The sequence below is a fragment of the Cydia pomonella genome, chromosome 18, assembly GCF_033807575.1.
Source record: "Cydia pomonella isolate Wapato2018A chromosome 18, ilCydPomo1, whole genome shotgun sequence".
Taxonomy (NCBI): domain Eukaryota; kingdom Metazoa; phylum Arthropoda; class Insecta; order Lepidoptera; family Tortricidae; genus Cydia; species Cydia pomonella.
Genome location: NC_084720.1, coordinates 11,678,958 through 11,694,606, shown reverse-complemented (window position 1 = coordinate 11,694,606; position 15,649 = coordinate 11,678,958). Strand labels below are relative to the sequence as shown.

Sequence of the window (15,649 nt, the reverse complement as noted above, 5' to 3'; positions counted from 1 at the left end):
TATGACATTGATGCATCAAGGCGGTTGGTTACAAAGGGCTGAGCGGGAAACACAAAAATCGAAATGTAATTATGTGCGTCTTTAGCGCTCGAATATGCAAGAGTGACAGCGAGGTTAGATAACGAAATTTAAATTTTCTTGTTTCGCGGTATACCCTCAGATTGAAGGATTGTGGTAGTGGCGCCCCCTACGCAGAGTTTCGCGTAATATTCCCTATTGCATAATTATAAAATGTTATATCGATTTTATTTCGAACTACTCTGAAAAAGCAATTTGTTTCAACCTCTATTCAAATTTCAGTCGAAATTCAGTCTATTTTTTTATGATTAATTTACTGACATTTGACATTCAGTTTATCTTTTGATTAGTTTGTGTAAAATTAATTTGATTTGGTGTTTATAAACTATTACACCAGTTTCGTGTAAAATGAGCGATCAAGATATTTGGGAGACGCTACTTGATATCCGCGACAAAGCAAGGATGCCGCAATGCTTATCGTGACACATCATACAGAGCTTATAATATGTGTGTAGATAAAAAAGTACATTATAAGACACTAAAACATTCGTAGGATCCTATTATAAAACTCACTTCGTTCGTTTCATAACCACAACCATATTTTAATGCCTTTAATTTTGTAGGAGTCACAGAAACTACTTTAAAGATGTCATCACCGTTTAGCACTAAAAAGCGTAAGTCTTATTTAACCGAAAAATTATATTCCAGCACAAAGCCGCCCGGACAATCAACCACCAATTCGTCATGCACTTCAAACTGAACAAAACCTTCACGTACGACCTGGACTGGCAGATCCGCGCGCTCGAAGGCATCGTCAACCTGCTGGCCACGGACATGCACCACATCACCGTGCTCAACGTGTCGCAGAGCGGGGACGTCTGCGAGTTCGTGTGGACCAACGACACCCTGCCCAAGGAGACCGCGTGTCCCATGGATGATATCAAGAGACTGATGCAGGTAACATCTTAATTCATAGTACATGGTGCAACGACGGGGGGTAAGTCAAATTTTAATAATACGAGGGTGGTAATCCCCGACAGTCGCAGGCTGGAGGGAATTAAAGACCCGAGTTTGCAATATTCTTACCCCCGGAGTTACACACAATCTGCCTGCCTTCTTTTTTATGTACTATGTTGTAGCGTTAAATAAATCTTTCTTCTTTCAAATACGGTGACATATCAAACATTCATATTGTAATTTCTTGACAGGTTAGGCATCGAAGTCACAGACCTATTCGGCATTCAGCCACGATTGAAAATTATGTAAAAATGTTTTAAGAACTCGGTAACGATTTTAGAGCAAAAATATAAATACGCGCGTTTACCTAAACGTCCATCAGAAAAAAATCATTACTAATTAAGTGAGTCTGTTTTCAAAAAAAATATTATAAAAATAAAAGATACCAATGAATGAATGAATGAAACCAGTACTTGTTATTTCTAATAGTTAACAAAAGGTGTACAATTTCATCGACTAAATCTATCAATTTGACATTTTTGCGACTAAAATCGATAACGGCCTCTTAAACGGCTGTTAAGTTAATCACACTAAATAACTTTAAACATAAACAAAAGTATTAAATTATAAACGTCAGTATTTTAAAAGTAAAACTCATTTTATCTCACTCAGCATAATATGCTATAATTGGTTTGTATGAATAAGTGACATAATTAGAAAAAAAGCTATAGGGAGTTATAGCTTTTTTTTTCAAAATCTGTAACTCCCGCGGGTACAAAATAGGTCTTTGTCCTTCAGTACAAAAATAAAAAGTAAATAAGTAAGTAAGTAAGTAAGTAAGTAAGTAGTTCACTAGTAAAATAATATATTTTTCGAGCAAGTGTGATGAAATAGTTATTTACGATACAAGTGCAGAAAATAGGAAATTCGCAACGAGTGGATAATTTATTAAAATCAAAACACGACCGAAGGGAGTGTTTTAAATCGACGCGAGTTGCGTGTGTATCGTACAACGTTTTATAGTACAGGATAGGGATACGCGGCCGGCACCCCGTTTCTCGCCGAGATTTGTATAGTGCTTTTCTCAAACTTGCAATGAAATAATAATAAAAAAATAGGATGATGATGATGATTGTTTCATTTTCTAATGTGATAGGTTATTCAGTGCGACAGGTTTCATGGGAACGCAAATTTGATTATTTTTACGCTACGACGTACGGTTTAGGAGATACAGCCCTATAAAGATTTCTGCATGACTGAAAAAAAAAACTTTATGGGGCTGTATCTCCTAAACCGTGCGCCGTCGTAGCGCAAAAATAATGAAATTTTTGTTCCCCTTTGAATGCCTGAAATAATATTTAACAAACACAAAAAAAAACGCAAAAAATAAAAAAGCATAATGGCAGAATTTTTCTTATAGGTTTTTATGGTTGAATTGCCAAGACATAATTTGACGTTTAAAAACAAAAGAAGGTTGCCCTACACGCCTAGGTGTGTAAGGCTGTATGAAATTTCTTTACATATAATCTTCACTCATAGCACCTGATATGTAGTATTTCCGGACCTAATTTGACGTAAGTCATGTCAACATTTCATTACAAGTTTGAGAAAAAGTATTTTGTATGAAGCCACTCTACGCTCGAAGGCATCGTTAACCTACTGGTTACAGATATGTACCACATTACTATGGAGTTATGTAATATAAAGGAGACCGCGTGTCCTATGGATGACATTACGAGGTAATTGAATATCAAAATAACATTTGTAATTGCATTTTTATATAAAAATAAATTGCACCTTCAATTAACAGTTGCAATTGGAAAATGTAATTTTAACTATTTTCATTTTGCAATCAAATAATCCCAACAAGGTCTTAGTTTACCGTCTGGGTTGAAAGGGCAGATGGCAGTCGCTTTCGTAAAAACTAGTCCCTACGCCAAATCTTGGGATTAGTTGTCAAGCCGTTAAGTTGCCGGGACAACGCGAGGAAGAGAGAGAGAGGTACCAATAGTCGAAGCGTAACTATTATCGACACCTACCAATAGTCGACACCTACCAATCGATAGTCGACACCTTCCAATAGTTGGTACCTACAAATAGTCGACATCTACCAATAGTCGGCGACCGGTAATTTAGTAACCAGTTAATGATATTTCAATTAAAAAATAAAAAGTAAATTTAATTGAAGGTAATTCAATTACATGAGATTCAGTTAGTAATTTAATTGCAGAAGTGAGCAATTGCGCCCCGGCCTATATTTATAAGACTTTTTTTTAGATAATGGAATCGAGCCCCGAATCTCACATACCATCGGAGCGCATGCTGGACGTGATGTCGCCCGAGCTGCAGGTGCTGGACGTGGCGTGGCGCGGCGCCGGCCGCTGCCTGGGCGCCGCGCCCGCGCCCGCCACGCGCGCGCCCGACACCTACCCGCCCGTCACGCGCAACCAGGTCGACGTGCTGCGCGCCACCGTCGGCCACCTGCTGCTCTACAAGGTGCCCGAGGTGAGTAGTCGACGTCGCCCGCCACGCGCGCGCCCGACACCTACCCGCCCGTCACGCGCAACCAGGTCGACGTGCTGCGCGCCACCGTCGGCCACCTGCTGCTCTACAAGGTGCCCGAGGTGAGTAGTCGACGTCGCCCGCCACGCGCGCGCCCGACACCTACCCGCCCGTCACGCGCAACCAGGTCGACGTGCTGCGCGCCACCGTCGGCCACCTGCTGCTCTACAAGGTGCCCGAGGTGAGTAGTCGACGTCGCCCGCCACGCGCGCGCCCGACACCTACCCGCCCGTCACGCGCAACCAGGTCGACGTGCTGCGCGCCACCGTCGGCCACCTGCTGCTCTACAAGGTGCCCGAGGTGAGTAGTCGACGTCGCCCGCCACGCGCGCGCCCGACACCTACCCGCCCGTCACGCGCAACCAGGTCGACGTGCTGCGCGCCACCGTCGGCCACCTGCTGCTCTACAAGGTGCCCGAGGTGAGTAGTCGACGTCGCCCGCCACGCGCGCGCCCGACACCTACCCGCCCGTCACGCGCAACCAGGTCGACGTGCTGCGCGCCACCGTCGGCCACCTGCTGCTCTACAAGGTGCCCGAGGTGAGTAGTCGACGTCGCCCGCCACGCGCGCGCCCGACACCTACCCGCCCGTCACGCGCAACCAGGTCGACGTGCTGCGCGCCACCGTCGGCCACCTGCTGCTCTACAAGGTGCCCGAGGTGAGTAGTCGACGTCGCCCGCCACGCGCGCGCCCGACACCTACCCGCCCGTCACGCGCAACCAGGTCGACGTGCTGCGCGCCACCGTCGGCCACCTGCTGCTCTACAAGGTGCCCGAGGTGAGTAGTCGACGTCGCCCGCCACGCGCGCGCCCGACACCTACCCGCCCGTCACGCGCAACCAGGTCGACGTGCTGCGCGCCACCGTCGGCCACCTGCTGCTCTACAAGGTGCCCGAGGTGAGTAGTCGACGTCGCCCGCCACGCGCGCGCCCGACACCTACCCGCCCGTCACGCGCAACCAGGTCGACGTGCTGCGCGCCACCGTCGGCCACCTGCTGCTCTACAAGGTGCCCGAGGTGAGTAGTCGACGTCGCCCGCCACGCGCGCGCCCGACACCTACCCGCCCGTCACGCGCAACCAGGTCGACGTGCTGCGCGCCACCGTCGGCCACCTGCTGCTCTACAAGGTGCCCGAGGTGAGTAGTCGACGTCGCCCGCCACGCGCGCGCCCGACACCTACCCGCCCGTCACGCGCAACCAGGTCGACGTGCTGCGCGCCACCGTCGGCCACCTGCTGCTCTACAAGGTGCCCGAGGTGAGTAGTCGACGTCGCCCGCCACGCGCGCGCCCGACACCTACCCGCCCGTCACGCGCAACCAGGTCGACGTGCTGCGCGCCACCGTCGGCCACCTGCTGCTCTACAAGGTGCCCGAGGTGAGTAGTCGACGTCGCCCGCCACGCGCGCGCCCGACACCTACCCGCCCGTCACGCGCAACCAGGTCGACGTGCTGCGCGCCACCGTCGGCCACCTGCTGCTCTACAAGGTGCCCGAGGTGAGTAGTCGACGTCGCCCGCCACGCGCGCGCCCGACACCTACCCGCCCGTCACGCGCAACCAGGTCGACGTGCTGCGCGCCACCGTCGGCCACCTGCTGCTCTACAAGGTGCCCGAGGTGAGTAGTCGACGTCGCCCGCCACGCGCGCGCCCGACACCTACCCGCCCGTCACGCGCAACCAGGTCGACGTGCTGCGCGCCACCGTCGGCCACCTGCTGCTCTACAAGGTGCCCGAGGTGAGTAGTCGACGTCGCCCGCCACGCGCGCGCCCGACACCTACCCGCCCGTCACGCGCAACCAGGTCGACGTGCTGCGCGCCACCGTCGGCCACCTGCTGCTCTACAAGGTGCCCGAGGTGAGTAGTCGACGTCGCCCGCCACGCGCGCGCCCGACACCTACCCGCCCGTCACGCGCAACCAGGTCGACGTGCTGCGCGCCACCGTCGGCCACCTGCTGCTCTACAAGGTGCCCGAGGTGAGTAGTCGACGTCGCCCGCCACGCGCGCGCCCGACACCTACCCGCCCGTCACGCGCAACCAGGTCGACGTGCTGCGCGCCACCGTCGGCCACCTGCTGCTCTACAAGGTGCCCGAGGTGAGTAGTCGACGTCGCCCGCCACGCGCGCGCCCGACACCTACCCGCCCGTCACGCGCAACCAGGTCGACGTGCTGCGCGCCACCGTCGGCCACCTGCTGCTCTACAAGGTTCTCGAGGTGAGTAGTCGACGTCGCCCGCCACGCGCGCGCCCGACACCTACCCGCCCGTCACGCGCAACCAGGTCGACGTGCTGTACAAGGTGCCCGAGGTGGGTCGTCCACTTCTCGTCCCCGATCCCGAGAGACGCCGACCGACATTTTGGGTTCATAAGCTATTGCGGTCACGGCCGTTGTGGTTTGCCTCGAGTCGGACCGTGACTCCGATTTCAATATGTGACCGCATGCGACACGTGCGCTCCACCTCGCGCCGGCCACCCCCAGGTTGAATGCAGCCGGTGGCCTGTAAGGGACGAGCCGCCTCGATTTCTTATCAGAAGTACATACGAGTGCTTAGTCCCTGCTAGCTTTCGAAGTGAAAGGGATCAGCCCGATAACTATATAATTCAAAATGGCTCAAGCGCTAAGTGAAGTCGGCCCAATTAGAGTTCGTAAACCTCGTGTAATAAACTGTATTTGAATTAGATACTCAAATTTTAAATCCCGATGCATATAAGATTCGATCTTAACCAACATAATTTACTTTATAGGACACATTCTTCGACCCCGAGGACGGTGGCACGCGCAACCTCGCGCTGTCTCTCCGCTACCAGGACCGCAGCGAGCTGCCCGCGCCGCACTGGCTGCAGTTCGACGCGCGCAACCAGGAGTTCTACGGCCTGCCCTCCGCCACAGACGTCGGCACCGTCCACTACCAGCTGGTTAGTCATATATACCAGAAACACACACGGAAATACAATTCATTTAATGACAAGCCAATAACTTATTCCCTCACGCTTCTACCACATAGGGAAACGAACGATTTGATTTCTCATATATATAAAATGCGCCTCAATGCTGATAGAAGTGATTCCACCCTTTAGCAGGTTCTACTTCTTTTATATTCCTGTTTGTGTATTTTATCAGATCGCCGAAGACTCAAGCAAGAAGAGCGCCTACGACAGCCTCATAGTGGAAGTAATGAAGGCACCTGCCATAAAGCCCACCGTCGAGTTCCAGATGACGCTGGACTACGACTTCGAGCAGCTGGCGCACAGCGCCAAGAACAAGAAAAAGATCGTCGAGAAACTCGCTGCGCTGTTCGGGGATAAGGACACCAGCAATATTAGGATTCGGAACATCACGGACCATCCTCATGCTAGCACAACTATTATTTGGTATGTTTTGTCTAGTGCGGTGCGTTTTACTTATGCATCGAACAATTTCGTTCAGCTTCTAAGAAACATAAGTGGCAAAATCGTCGTTATAGTAAGCCTTATAGTTTCGACCTGTCCGTCTATCCGTCCGCGTCTTTGCTCGGTGGTCATTAGAAGCTGCAATTTGGCATGGATATATAAGTCAATTATGCCGACAAAATGGTAAAATAAAATCTAAAAAGATATTGCGTTGTCGATCTTCTTCACTTCAACCCTATGGTGTAAGGTGTCGTTAGATAGGTCATTCAAAACTAATAGAGGTGTTCAAAAATCATTTATTGATTAACACAATGTTGCCGCCTACATTTCTAAGAGGAAACCTACACCTAATCAAATTTAGGTTTTGGCCAGGCAAGCTGAGTTTTAGACGTGCCGGTTTGGTTTTAAGGACTGTTCAACAAAAGTAATCAGTATACCTACAAAATACCTACCCAATAGCGTAACATAACAATGTTTTCTGTATCCACAGGTACAACACCAGCTTACCAATGGACAGCTGTCCAAAGGACAAAATAGAGACGCTCCGCAAAATGATAATCGCGGACGACGGCGCTCTGAAAGACATCGTCGACACCGTGTTCGACAAGGAGAAGGTGATGTCGATAACGCTGATCCCGCTGGGGCTGTGCGGCGAGCAGAGCACGAAGATCGTGCGGCCGCCGCCCGCCGCCGCGCCCGGCGCCGCCCCGCCGCGCGCGCCCGGCGCCGCGCCCGCCTACACCGAGTACCTCGTCACCTTCGTCATCCCCGCCGTCGTCATCGTCTGCATGCTGCTCGTGGCCGGCGTCGTCGCCTGCGTGCTCTACAGGAGGCGGCGAACCGGTCAGTGCTCCATTCTTTATTATATCCATATCGTCTTGTGATAATTCTAATCAAAATATTTCACATGCAGGGTTCAAAAGATAATAAATAAAAGTAATAATTATTATCTATATACATTTGACACCCGTTCATTAGCCAGATCACGCTATGTGTTTGCCACATGTTAGGTTCTTCACCATATTTAATTCCGTAAAGTGTGTTACTTAGATAACCGTCTGTACGAAATAAAACACTAATTTTAAGGATACGCATCTAAATATCTATTTCGATCAATTTAGGTGGCAATGACGAACCCGTCCCCCAGGTGATATTACGCTTTTATATCGCTTGATTCACTCGCGAAAGTAGGTAATTACTTACACCCTATTATACAAGCGTACATTATCGTAAATGTCACTTTCAGATTCACCGAGATCAGTGTTAGCACGCGATTAATTGACTTTTTTGTAATTGGTTATTATTATGAATAAGCACATCATTATTGGAAAATGTAAGCTATTACTATGTTGAAAGTATTCTCACGCCATTGAACTAGTATATACTGCAAGAAACTTAAAAACATAAGAAAAGAACAATCACATTTTTTATCGACTATTTACTGCAGCACAACCATACATTTGTAGCACAAATAATTCCATACTGTAGTTGCTTGTTAACAATGAAGATATTCAGCATTTCACCAGCAAAAATAAACTACTTTATCAACCGGCATAAACAAAATTATCACTGGTAAATTATAATACTTAGTGTTAGGCAAAAAGTACAAAAAGTAATTGAATTTCAAGTTAACAAATGCACTTACAAAATGTAATTTCAATTACATGTAAAAAGTAATTGCACCTTCAATTAACAATTGCGATATGTAATTAAGAATAGAATTACTAATTACATTTTGCAATTAATTACATTATTCCATTTCAAATTAATTTTGTTTTATAAAATATTTTTGACCAGCTTTGTGTCGCATATCATTTTAAAACCTTACCATATTTTACTTTTCATATTGAAACAAATGTTAGTGAGTTTCTTGCGAGATTTTGTATTAGACAAATCCGTATTTGTGTACTTATTTACTTATAGTTTATAAAACTAACTACACCTACCAATAATCGGCACCTACCAATAGTTGGCACCTACTAAATGTCGACACCTACCAATAGTCAGCATCTACCTATAGTCGACACCTACCTAAGTAAGCACCTACCAATAGTTGGTACAGTCAGCGTCAAATACTTTGTAGCAGTCAAAGTGGCCAAATAGTTCGGTACACCATACTAAGTATATGGTATACCGAACTATTTGGCTACTTTGGTTGCTACAAAGTATTTGACGCTGAAGGTACCTACTATTAGTCGACATCTACCAATACACATACCGATAGTCGGCACCTACCAGTTCTGAACTGATAACGACTGCTTGAATTTAACAAACAGCACAAGACGATTGTTCTATATAAAATCTCGGTGTGGTTTAAGTACGTGTGTATATCAGTAAGAAAGTAATTGAGTCATTTTACCAATTAATGATTTCCATTACAAATTATACAGTAAATTCCATTGCATGTAATTCAATTGCAAATAATTCCATTACTTGAAATTCAATTACTTAGTTATTAAACTGCAGAAGTAATTAATTGCGCCCAACATTGCTTAGTGTGCGGTTCGATTTAGATAAATTTTTATTTTAGATTAGTTTGTACAATGTATAGCTCCATCTTCTTCCATCAATCTTTCTGTCATTATAATACTGAAGTTGAACCCAAAAGAGCTGTATTTTGGAAGAAATACTCGTAAATTTTCACGATGAAAAGAGAAAAAAAAACATTATTTATTAAGGTTAAGTGGGATAAGAGAAATGGCTTGGCTATTGGACAAGAGAAACATTTGTAGGGAAAATAAACGGTTATACTGAAAGATATTAAAAACTAAACTAAATGATAATACTAAAGATAAAACTAATGCATAAATAAAACTAACCTAAAAATACTTATGTAGAATGACTTTCCTCATATGGTTTCTCTTACTCCGAGCAAAATAAACTATGTTTCGCTTAGAAGTGTCACCCCACCTGAGCTGAGTAAATTTTAAATTATTAGCATAAGAAACATAAAATTACTTTTAAGCTTAGAATAAATTTAAAAGTGGAAAAAAAAGAAAAAGAAAGAAAAAAGAAAAGGAAGGAAGGAAAGAGTGTAATTTTTTTTTTAGTATGGGTAGCAAATCGTTATTGAATTTCCAATATGACTTGGAACTCCGGTAGCCGTCTAAGAAGTATAATGTGCTTACGGTAGATGTCGCTAGGGTCCCCTAGACCCATATGGTGGAAAAAATTTCTGCCTATGGATGAGGTCCTGGTGGCTCAGATGGCAGAGCGCTGGAGTATCGATCCAGAGGCCGTGAGTTCGTCTCACCCAAGGCAGTCATTTTTTGACTTTTAAATTTATTCTAAGCTTAATTGCATCGTTAACAGACGTTTCTGCTTGTTAAAATTTTAAAATTACTACTGTTATAAATCAAAACAAAAACAAATTTTATAAAAGCTACACATTTTATTAAAGTACCTAAAATTGGTATCTTAGGCAGGAATGTGGACCTAACTAAAATAGCATTTTTTACGATTATACGATATATATGTTTACGATATAGGGAAGTATAGTAAAAGTAAAGTGCTAATATCACGCTAGCGCGTATAATTATCACACTACTAGTGCGGTAAAATAGCACCATATGTACTAAATAACTTGAACCTTACGTAGTAAATTTGATATTGTCATTTCAGGAAAAATGAGCGTCGGCGACGAGGAGGAGCGCCAGGCGTTCCGCTCGAAGGGCATCCCCGTCATCTTCCAGGACGAGCTGGACGAGCGCGCCGACGCCGAGCCCGTGCACAAGAGCCCCGTCATCATGCGCGAGGAGAAGCCGCCGCTGCTGCCGCCGGCGCCCGACTACCGCGCCGACGACGCGCCCTACCGCCCGCCGCCGCCCTTCGCCGCCTCGCGCACGCCGCCGCGGCCCAAGGCCACGCCCACCTACAGGAAGCCTCCCCCGTACGTCCCGCCTTAAGGCTCCTCGTCTGTGGTCCAGCTCGATCCCGTGTCGTTCATCGCTAACTACCATTCTCGTTCGGAATCAGCTTTACTAGTCGACGATATCCAAATTTTTTCCTATTTATTTTTTTCGCCCTTCGCCGCGATGCGCTGTAGTTATGAAATGCATTTATTACAAAATTATTGATAAGTAGGGTTAGCCTCGTATCGTCGAAACAAGGAATTGCACGTTAACGTTTAAAGTGGCCGCGGGTTTCTTCGTCGTTATTTAAGTCACGAAATAGAATTGTGAAGTTTTTTATACATATTTCGATTGTGTACGGTGGTGAATTCGCGAAACAATAATTAAGTGTTATTATTGTTGAAGTAGATGACGTTGTTAGCTCTTAGCGTAGGAGGAGCTCTGTCATTAATGATATCACGTCTAGTGCAACGATTTGTGAGTGCTAACCTGATAAGTGATTTTGAACCTACATACTTGCGTAATAAGGTTCCATTATGAATGTTTGTAGTAATTTCGAAGCGAAGTCATTTCATGGGTATATTATTTGCTCTTACATTTTGTTGCCTAGACATGAGATGGAACTTCTGTATGCGTCACATGAAGTATACTATGTAACATACGCACCGCATTAGTAGTGAGGTTCGGCTTGAAGCGTGCCATTTCGAACATGTGACATTTAAAGTAAACATATCGAGAACTGTAATGTAACATGTTAGCCTTTAGCGTAGTTCTTCCATACACGATATTTTGTAACACAATTATGTAAGTAGTGTATGCATGCGACGTCGTGATATGAGGTGTCAGTCGCATACACCTACAGTAGATACCTGTCATAAAGATGTATACAATTTTTCGTCTTATTTCTAGGGCAAAACTGTATAAATATTCATGATGTTCACTGTAGTGTCGGGCTAGCTCGAATCTAATCCTAAGTTCGCCGCCGGAACGAAGTACTTTGCGTCGGCAACTGTTAATGACAATTAACGATCTTGTATTAATAAAAATATACAACCGACTTTAATCCTAGGCTACGAATAGATATTTTTAAGGATAAAATATCATTTTGTACTTGTCTAATTATTACCATAGGGTATAAGGTTAACAAATGTGTAAACGATAGAGACTATGAACGAAATGAGCTATATAAATAACTTTCCTTTGGATGTATTTTTTTCTACTGTACTCATTTAGAGTTTGCATTTATAGATCTTTTTAGTGTTATTATTATACAATTTTATAGGACAGCGAGGTTTTTTCTTTTCTTTATATTTGTTTCTTAATAGGTGTACTTAATTGTGTACGTTAACAAATACCGAACCATTACTGTCATTTGATAGACTTAATGTTGATCGATAATACGCACATAATCGTAAGTTATTCGAGTTTTTTGAGTTCGTATAAAATCGGCAAAAATTTGACTCCTGATTCTGTCAAAGACCATTTATATTATATGTGCTTCGTGACAGGGTTAAGAATTTATTGACAAAGGGATTTAATTTTTGCGATCATTTATACTCAAGGGTAAGACTATGTCGAAACTCCATTAAATTTTAGCGGGTCTGTGTATGTAATCTGCAATCTAGTCCAGACAGCTATAAGCCAAGAAGTGATTTGACACACAAGTAATAAGATAACGGAGTTTTCTTCATATAAATACCTAACAAATGTTTGTATTTGACAGGTTTTTTACTTGGAAATAAAATAAAATGGTCTAGTAAACGCTTCTTTTCATTTCAAATGCTCCTCCACCTTGTTTAGGAGTCGTTTTAAATCGTGGATTTATTCAAATAACGTAAGACACAATATACATAAGCATGGAGACGGTAAAAAGTATAAAAAATACTGCTGCCTTCAGTAGAGTGATGTGAAGAGGTAAGAAGAGAGGGGTCTTGGGGGATTTTCAGTACCTATGTCTGTATCTTTAGGTATTTAAAAAAAGGTAAACAAACAATTTGTACATTTTCGGGTAGTTTTAATATTTATTGGCTAACCAACCAAATACAAAACCGCCTGGATCTGTCACTGAACGTCCTGACTTTAAACCTACATTATTTGATCATGTAATGTTTTCATCTACCCTCAGCTGCCTTAAGGAGCCATTTGAGGGTAGATTTTGTTTACCTTTTTTTAAATACCTAAAGATACAGACTATATATAATTCCTGCTCCATCTTTGATGTGTCATCTTGTGCCCGAATCTTATAGAGACAGCTCTAATAACGGAAATTTGGACTTAAACTTTCACCCAGAAAACAATTTGTGAATATGCTTTTCCCCATTTAACTTTAATGCTTTAAAAAAAAAGAAACTTGTGTAGTAGTTCAGTCGCATGAGAGGACTTAGTGTCGTAAGGGAGGCTCTTAGTTACTCTGTTGCTCTGTCGTATTGTAGATGTTTTTCTCGGCTGTCTCTGTGCTGTTTTATGCTAGGTGAGGTTCCTGTTTTAAATCGTAAATATTAAAATATATAAGGTAAATGAAAAGTCCAATGCTCCATGTAAAATATTTATGAAGACCAAGAAAAGTAATCAACAAGGACAAATATATTATACATCATCTAAGTTCGCAATAAGTAACTACAACAAGTAAGTATTTTTATATCAGGTGCAGTTAACAACTTGTTTAGCACTAGGAAATAATTGACAAGAGCTAAGTCATATATTACATATGTATTAGTTACGTCCACATTCTAAGTCTAAGTAGGTACCATCAATTGCCCGCACAAAGTATGACACGAATTTGAAACACCATAGTTGTTATAAAGAACCTTATCTGAAGGTTAATTATTATAGCATCCAAGAGGTTCTTCAGCATAGTACAAGATCGTGCCTTACTAATAAAAATCTACTAAAAGCTTACACACTACACCATCGATACAAGTGACAAATGTCAAATTACACTATCTAGTATATAATGTGTAGTATCTCAATCTTGGCTTGTCTAGGCACTTGCAAACAAATTACACAACATTTAGTAGGTCGAATATGCGCGTTAAAATTAGATAATTCAAGTTAACTACAGGATTATAACTAAAAATAGTGGCGCAATCAAGCAGGGGAAAGAATGTGGACTAGTGCGCCTCCCGCTTTTAGAACTCGAGTTACTTATTAAAGCTAAGCAGGACGCCAAGAGAGTCAATCTACTGAAACTGACATCACACATCGCTTTGACTCCGCCGAGAAATACGAATACTCTAACGAGATAAAACGTGCTGGAAACTTTTAGAAATAATTTAAAAGTAACAATAAATTACTTCTTATCTACAGTCTATTAAAATCACCTAACATCCAATCTAAAAATTGTTTCGAAAATAAGAATATTCTAATAATCTTAAATACATATAATACTGAAAACGATTTAACACTCTAAACATGCCCAAATTGCATTTTGACCGTAGACACGACAGTTTGACTCATTTCTAAAAAACAAAAATTTACACACATGAATATCATACCATTTCCAATTAATAAAATTATTGCACTAAAACTTAATATTTCATAACTTAATAATAAATATTGCATAAACGTCAAAACCACTTTCTCGTCAAGTAAAAATATCAAGTCTTAGTTAATAAAATTTAAAGAACAATTGTCAGTCCGATGAAAGTATTATTTAAGTTACCCTAGCGGCTACGTCGTATCGACGAAGAAAATTCCAATTTTACTAGAGAGTTTCTACTAGTACAATAAGATTCCAAATGTTGTGCTAACTACACTTCTAAGTATATTTCTGACTAAATATTAAGTACGATTTGGTGCTCAAATTTAATTATGTAAGTGTTAATTAAAACTATAGAGTTATTTAACTACATAGTTCGAAATATGTATCGTTCGATAAAAATTATCTATATCTAATGCTACAAGTATCTACGTTTTTTGAATTTTGTTAATACTAAATAAATTGACTCGTCCTATGGACCAAACAGTAAGTTGCGTCCTTCATGATCATAGCATGCTTATCTCATTGGAATCTAGTAATCAAACGGACCACTAGGTGGATAGACATCAGTTCAAAACACAACTAAAATTTGTATTAAATGCCTACATTCTAATGTTAATGTCCATATTGTTGATAGCCAGTAACGAAGCTCCTCTCATTGACACGGTATGTGCCTCATTTCAACAATTCGGAACGAAATGGAGTCTGGTGGAACTATATCAAAATAACTTTTCCAGATATCTCACTACTTGATCATGGTTCTAAGGTGTCCCTTTACTTGTCAAGAAAGCCCTATTCAGTAAAATGCCGTCGTCCAAGTTCGTTTCTTGGGCTTCGACTATAAACTTAGAGACATTAACACAAAACGTAGGTTATCTAAACCGAAGCAGCAAGGTACAGAAAATGTGACTATAGCACGCGCTTGCCGACGCCTCCGCTTCGCTCATCAGTTACTCTATTGTCCGTTATGTTTTTGCTCCCTGAAAAGAAAATAAAACCATTAAAATTGCACTTAAGGTTACTACAATGAAGTGTGACTAAATACAAACTGTTAATAAATATGGTTAAAATACAAACTGTTGATTAATATGTTTAATTATCTGGAGCAAATTGTCAACACCCGTAATTCTTAAGCAGGTAATTTAACTGTGCACAAAATAAGCCCATGGAAATCGAGTTCTATGTGCGATACGGCGTCCCGCTGCTGATTCTTATGATAAAGATAAAACACAGGCGGCGTCAAATAACAGATGATATCACAGGGGTAAGTAAGTGACGCTCCGAGCGAGCACACTTAACGTCGACCCAGACAGCCATTCATTGGCGGAATGGGTACCGCTAGAACGGTTCGGGTCCGGGCCGAGGCTTCCGACACTTCGTTTGCTTGACGGGTGACTTGGTGAT

The 15,649-nt window shown here is 43.2% G+C and overlaps 2 protein-coding genes across 7 annotated transcripts in view; one reads left to right on the top strand and one right to left on the bottom strand.

Moving 5' to 3' along the window:
- The window catches only part of LOC133527585 (dystroglycan 1), a 142,113-nt gene extending 129,585 nt beyond the window's left edge, over positions 1-12,528 (top strand). For all 5 annotated transcript variants that reach the window (XM_061864645.1, XM_061864644.1, XM_061864641.1 and 2 more), the window contains 6 exons: positions 727-975; positions 3,253-3,480; positions 6,272-6,442; positions 6,648-6,898; positions 7,407-7,759; positions 10,538-12,528. In XM_061864645.1, the coding sequence (XP_061720629.1) occupies positions 727-975; positions 3,253-3,480; positions 6,272-6,442; positions 6,648-6,898; positions 7,407-7,759; positions 10,538-10,821 (1,536 nt within the window). In that variant the 3' untranslated portion in view covers positions 10,822-12,528. The remainder of the gene's footprint in view (positions 1-726; positions 976-3,252; positions 3,481-6,271; positions 6,443-6,647; positions 6,899-7,406; positions 7,760-10,537) is intronic.
- A 770-nt stretch (positions 12,529-13,298) lies between these two features.
- The window catches only part of LOC133527586 (follistatin-A), a 41,458-nt gene continuing 39,107 nt past the window's right edge, over positions 13,299-15,649 (bottom strand). For both annotated transcript variants that reach the window (XM_061864646.1, XM_061864647.1), the window contains exon 6: positions 13,299-15,225. In XM_061864646.1, coding sequence (XP_061720630.1) covers positions 15,155-15,225 — 71 coding nt within the window. In that variant the 3' untranslated portion in view covers positions 13,299-15,154. The remainder of the gene's footprint in view (positions 15,226-15,649) is intronic.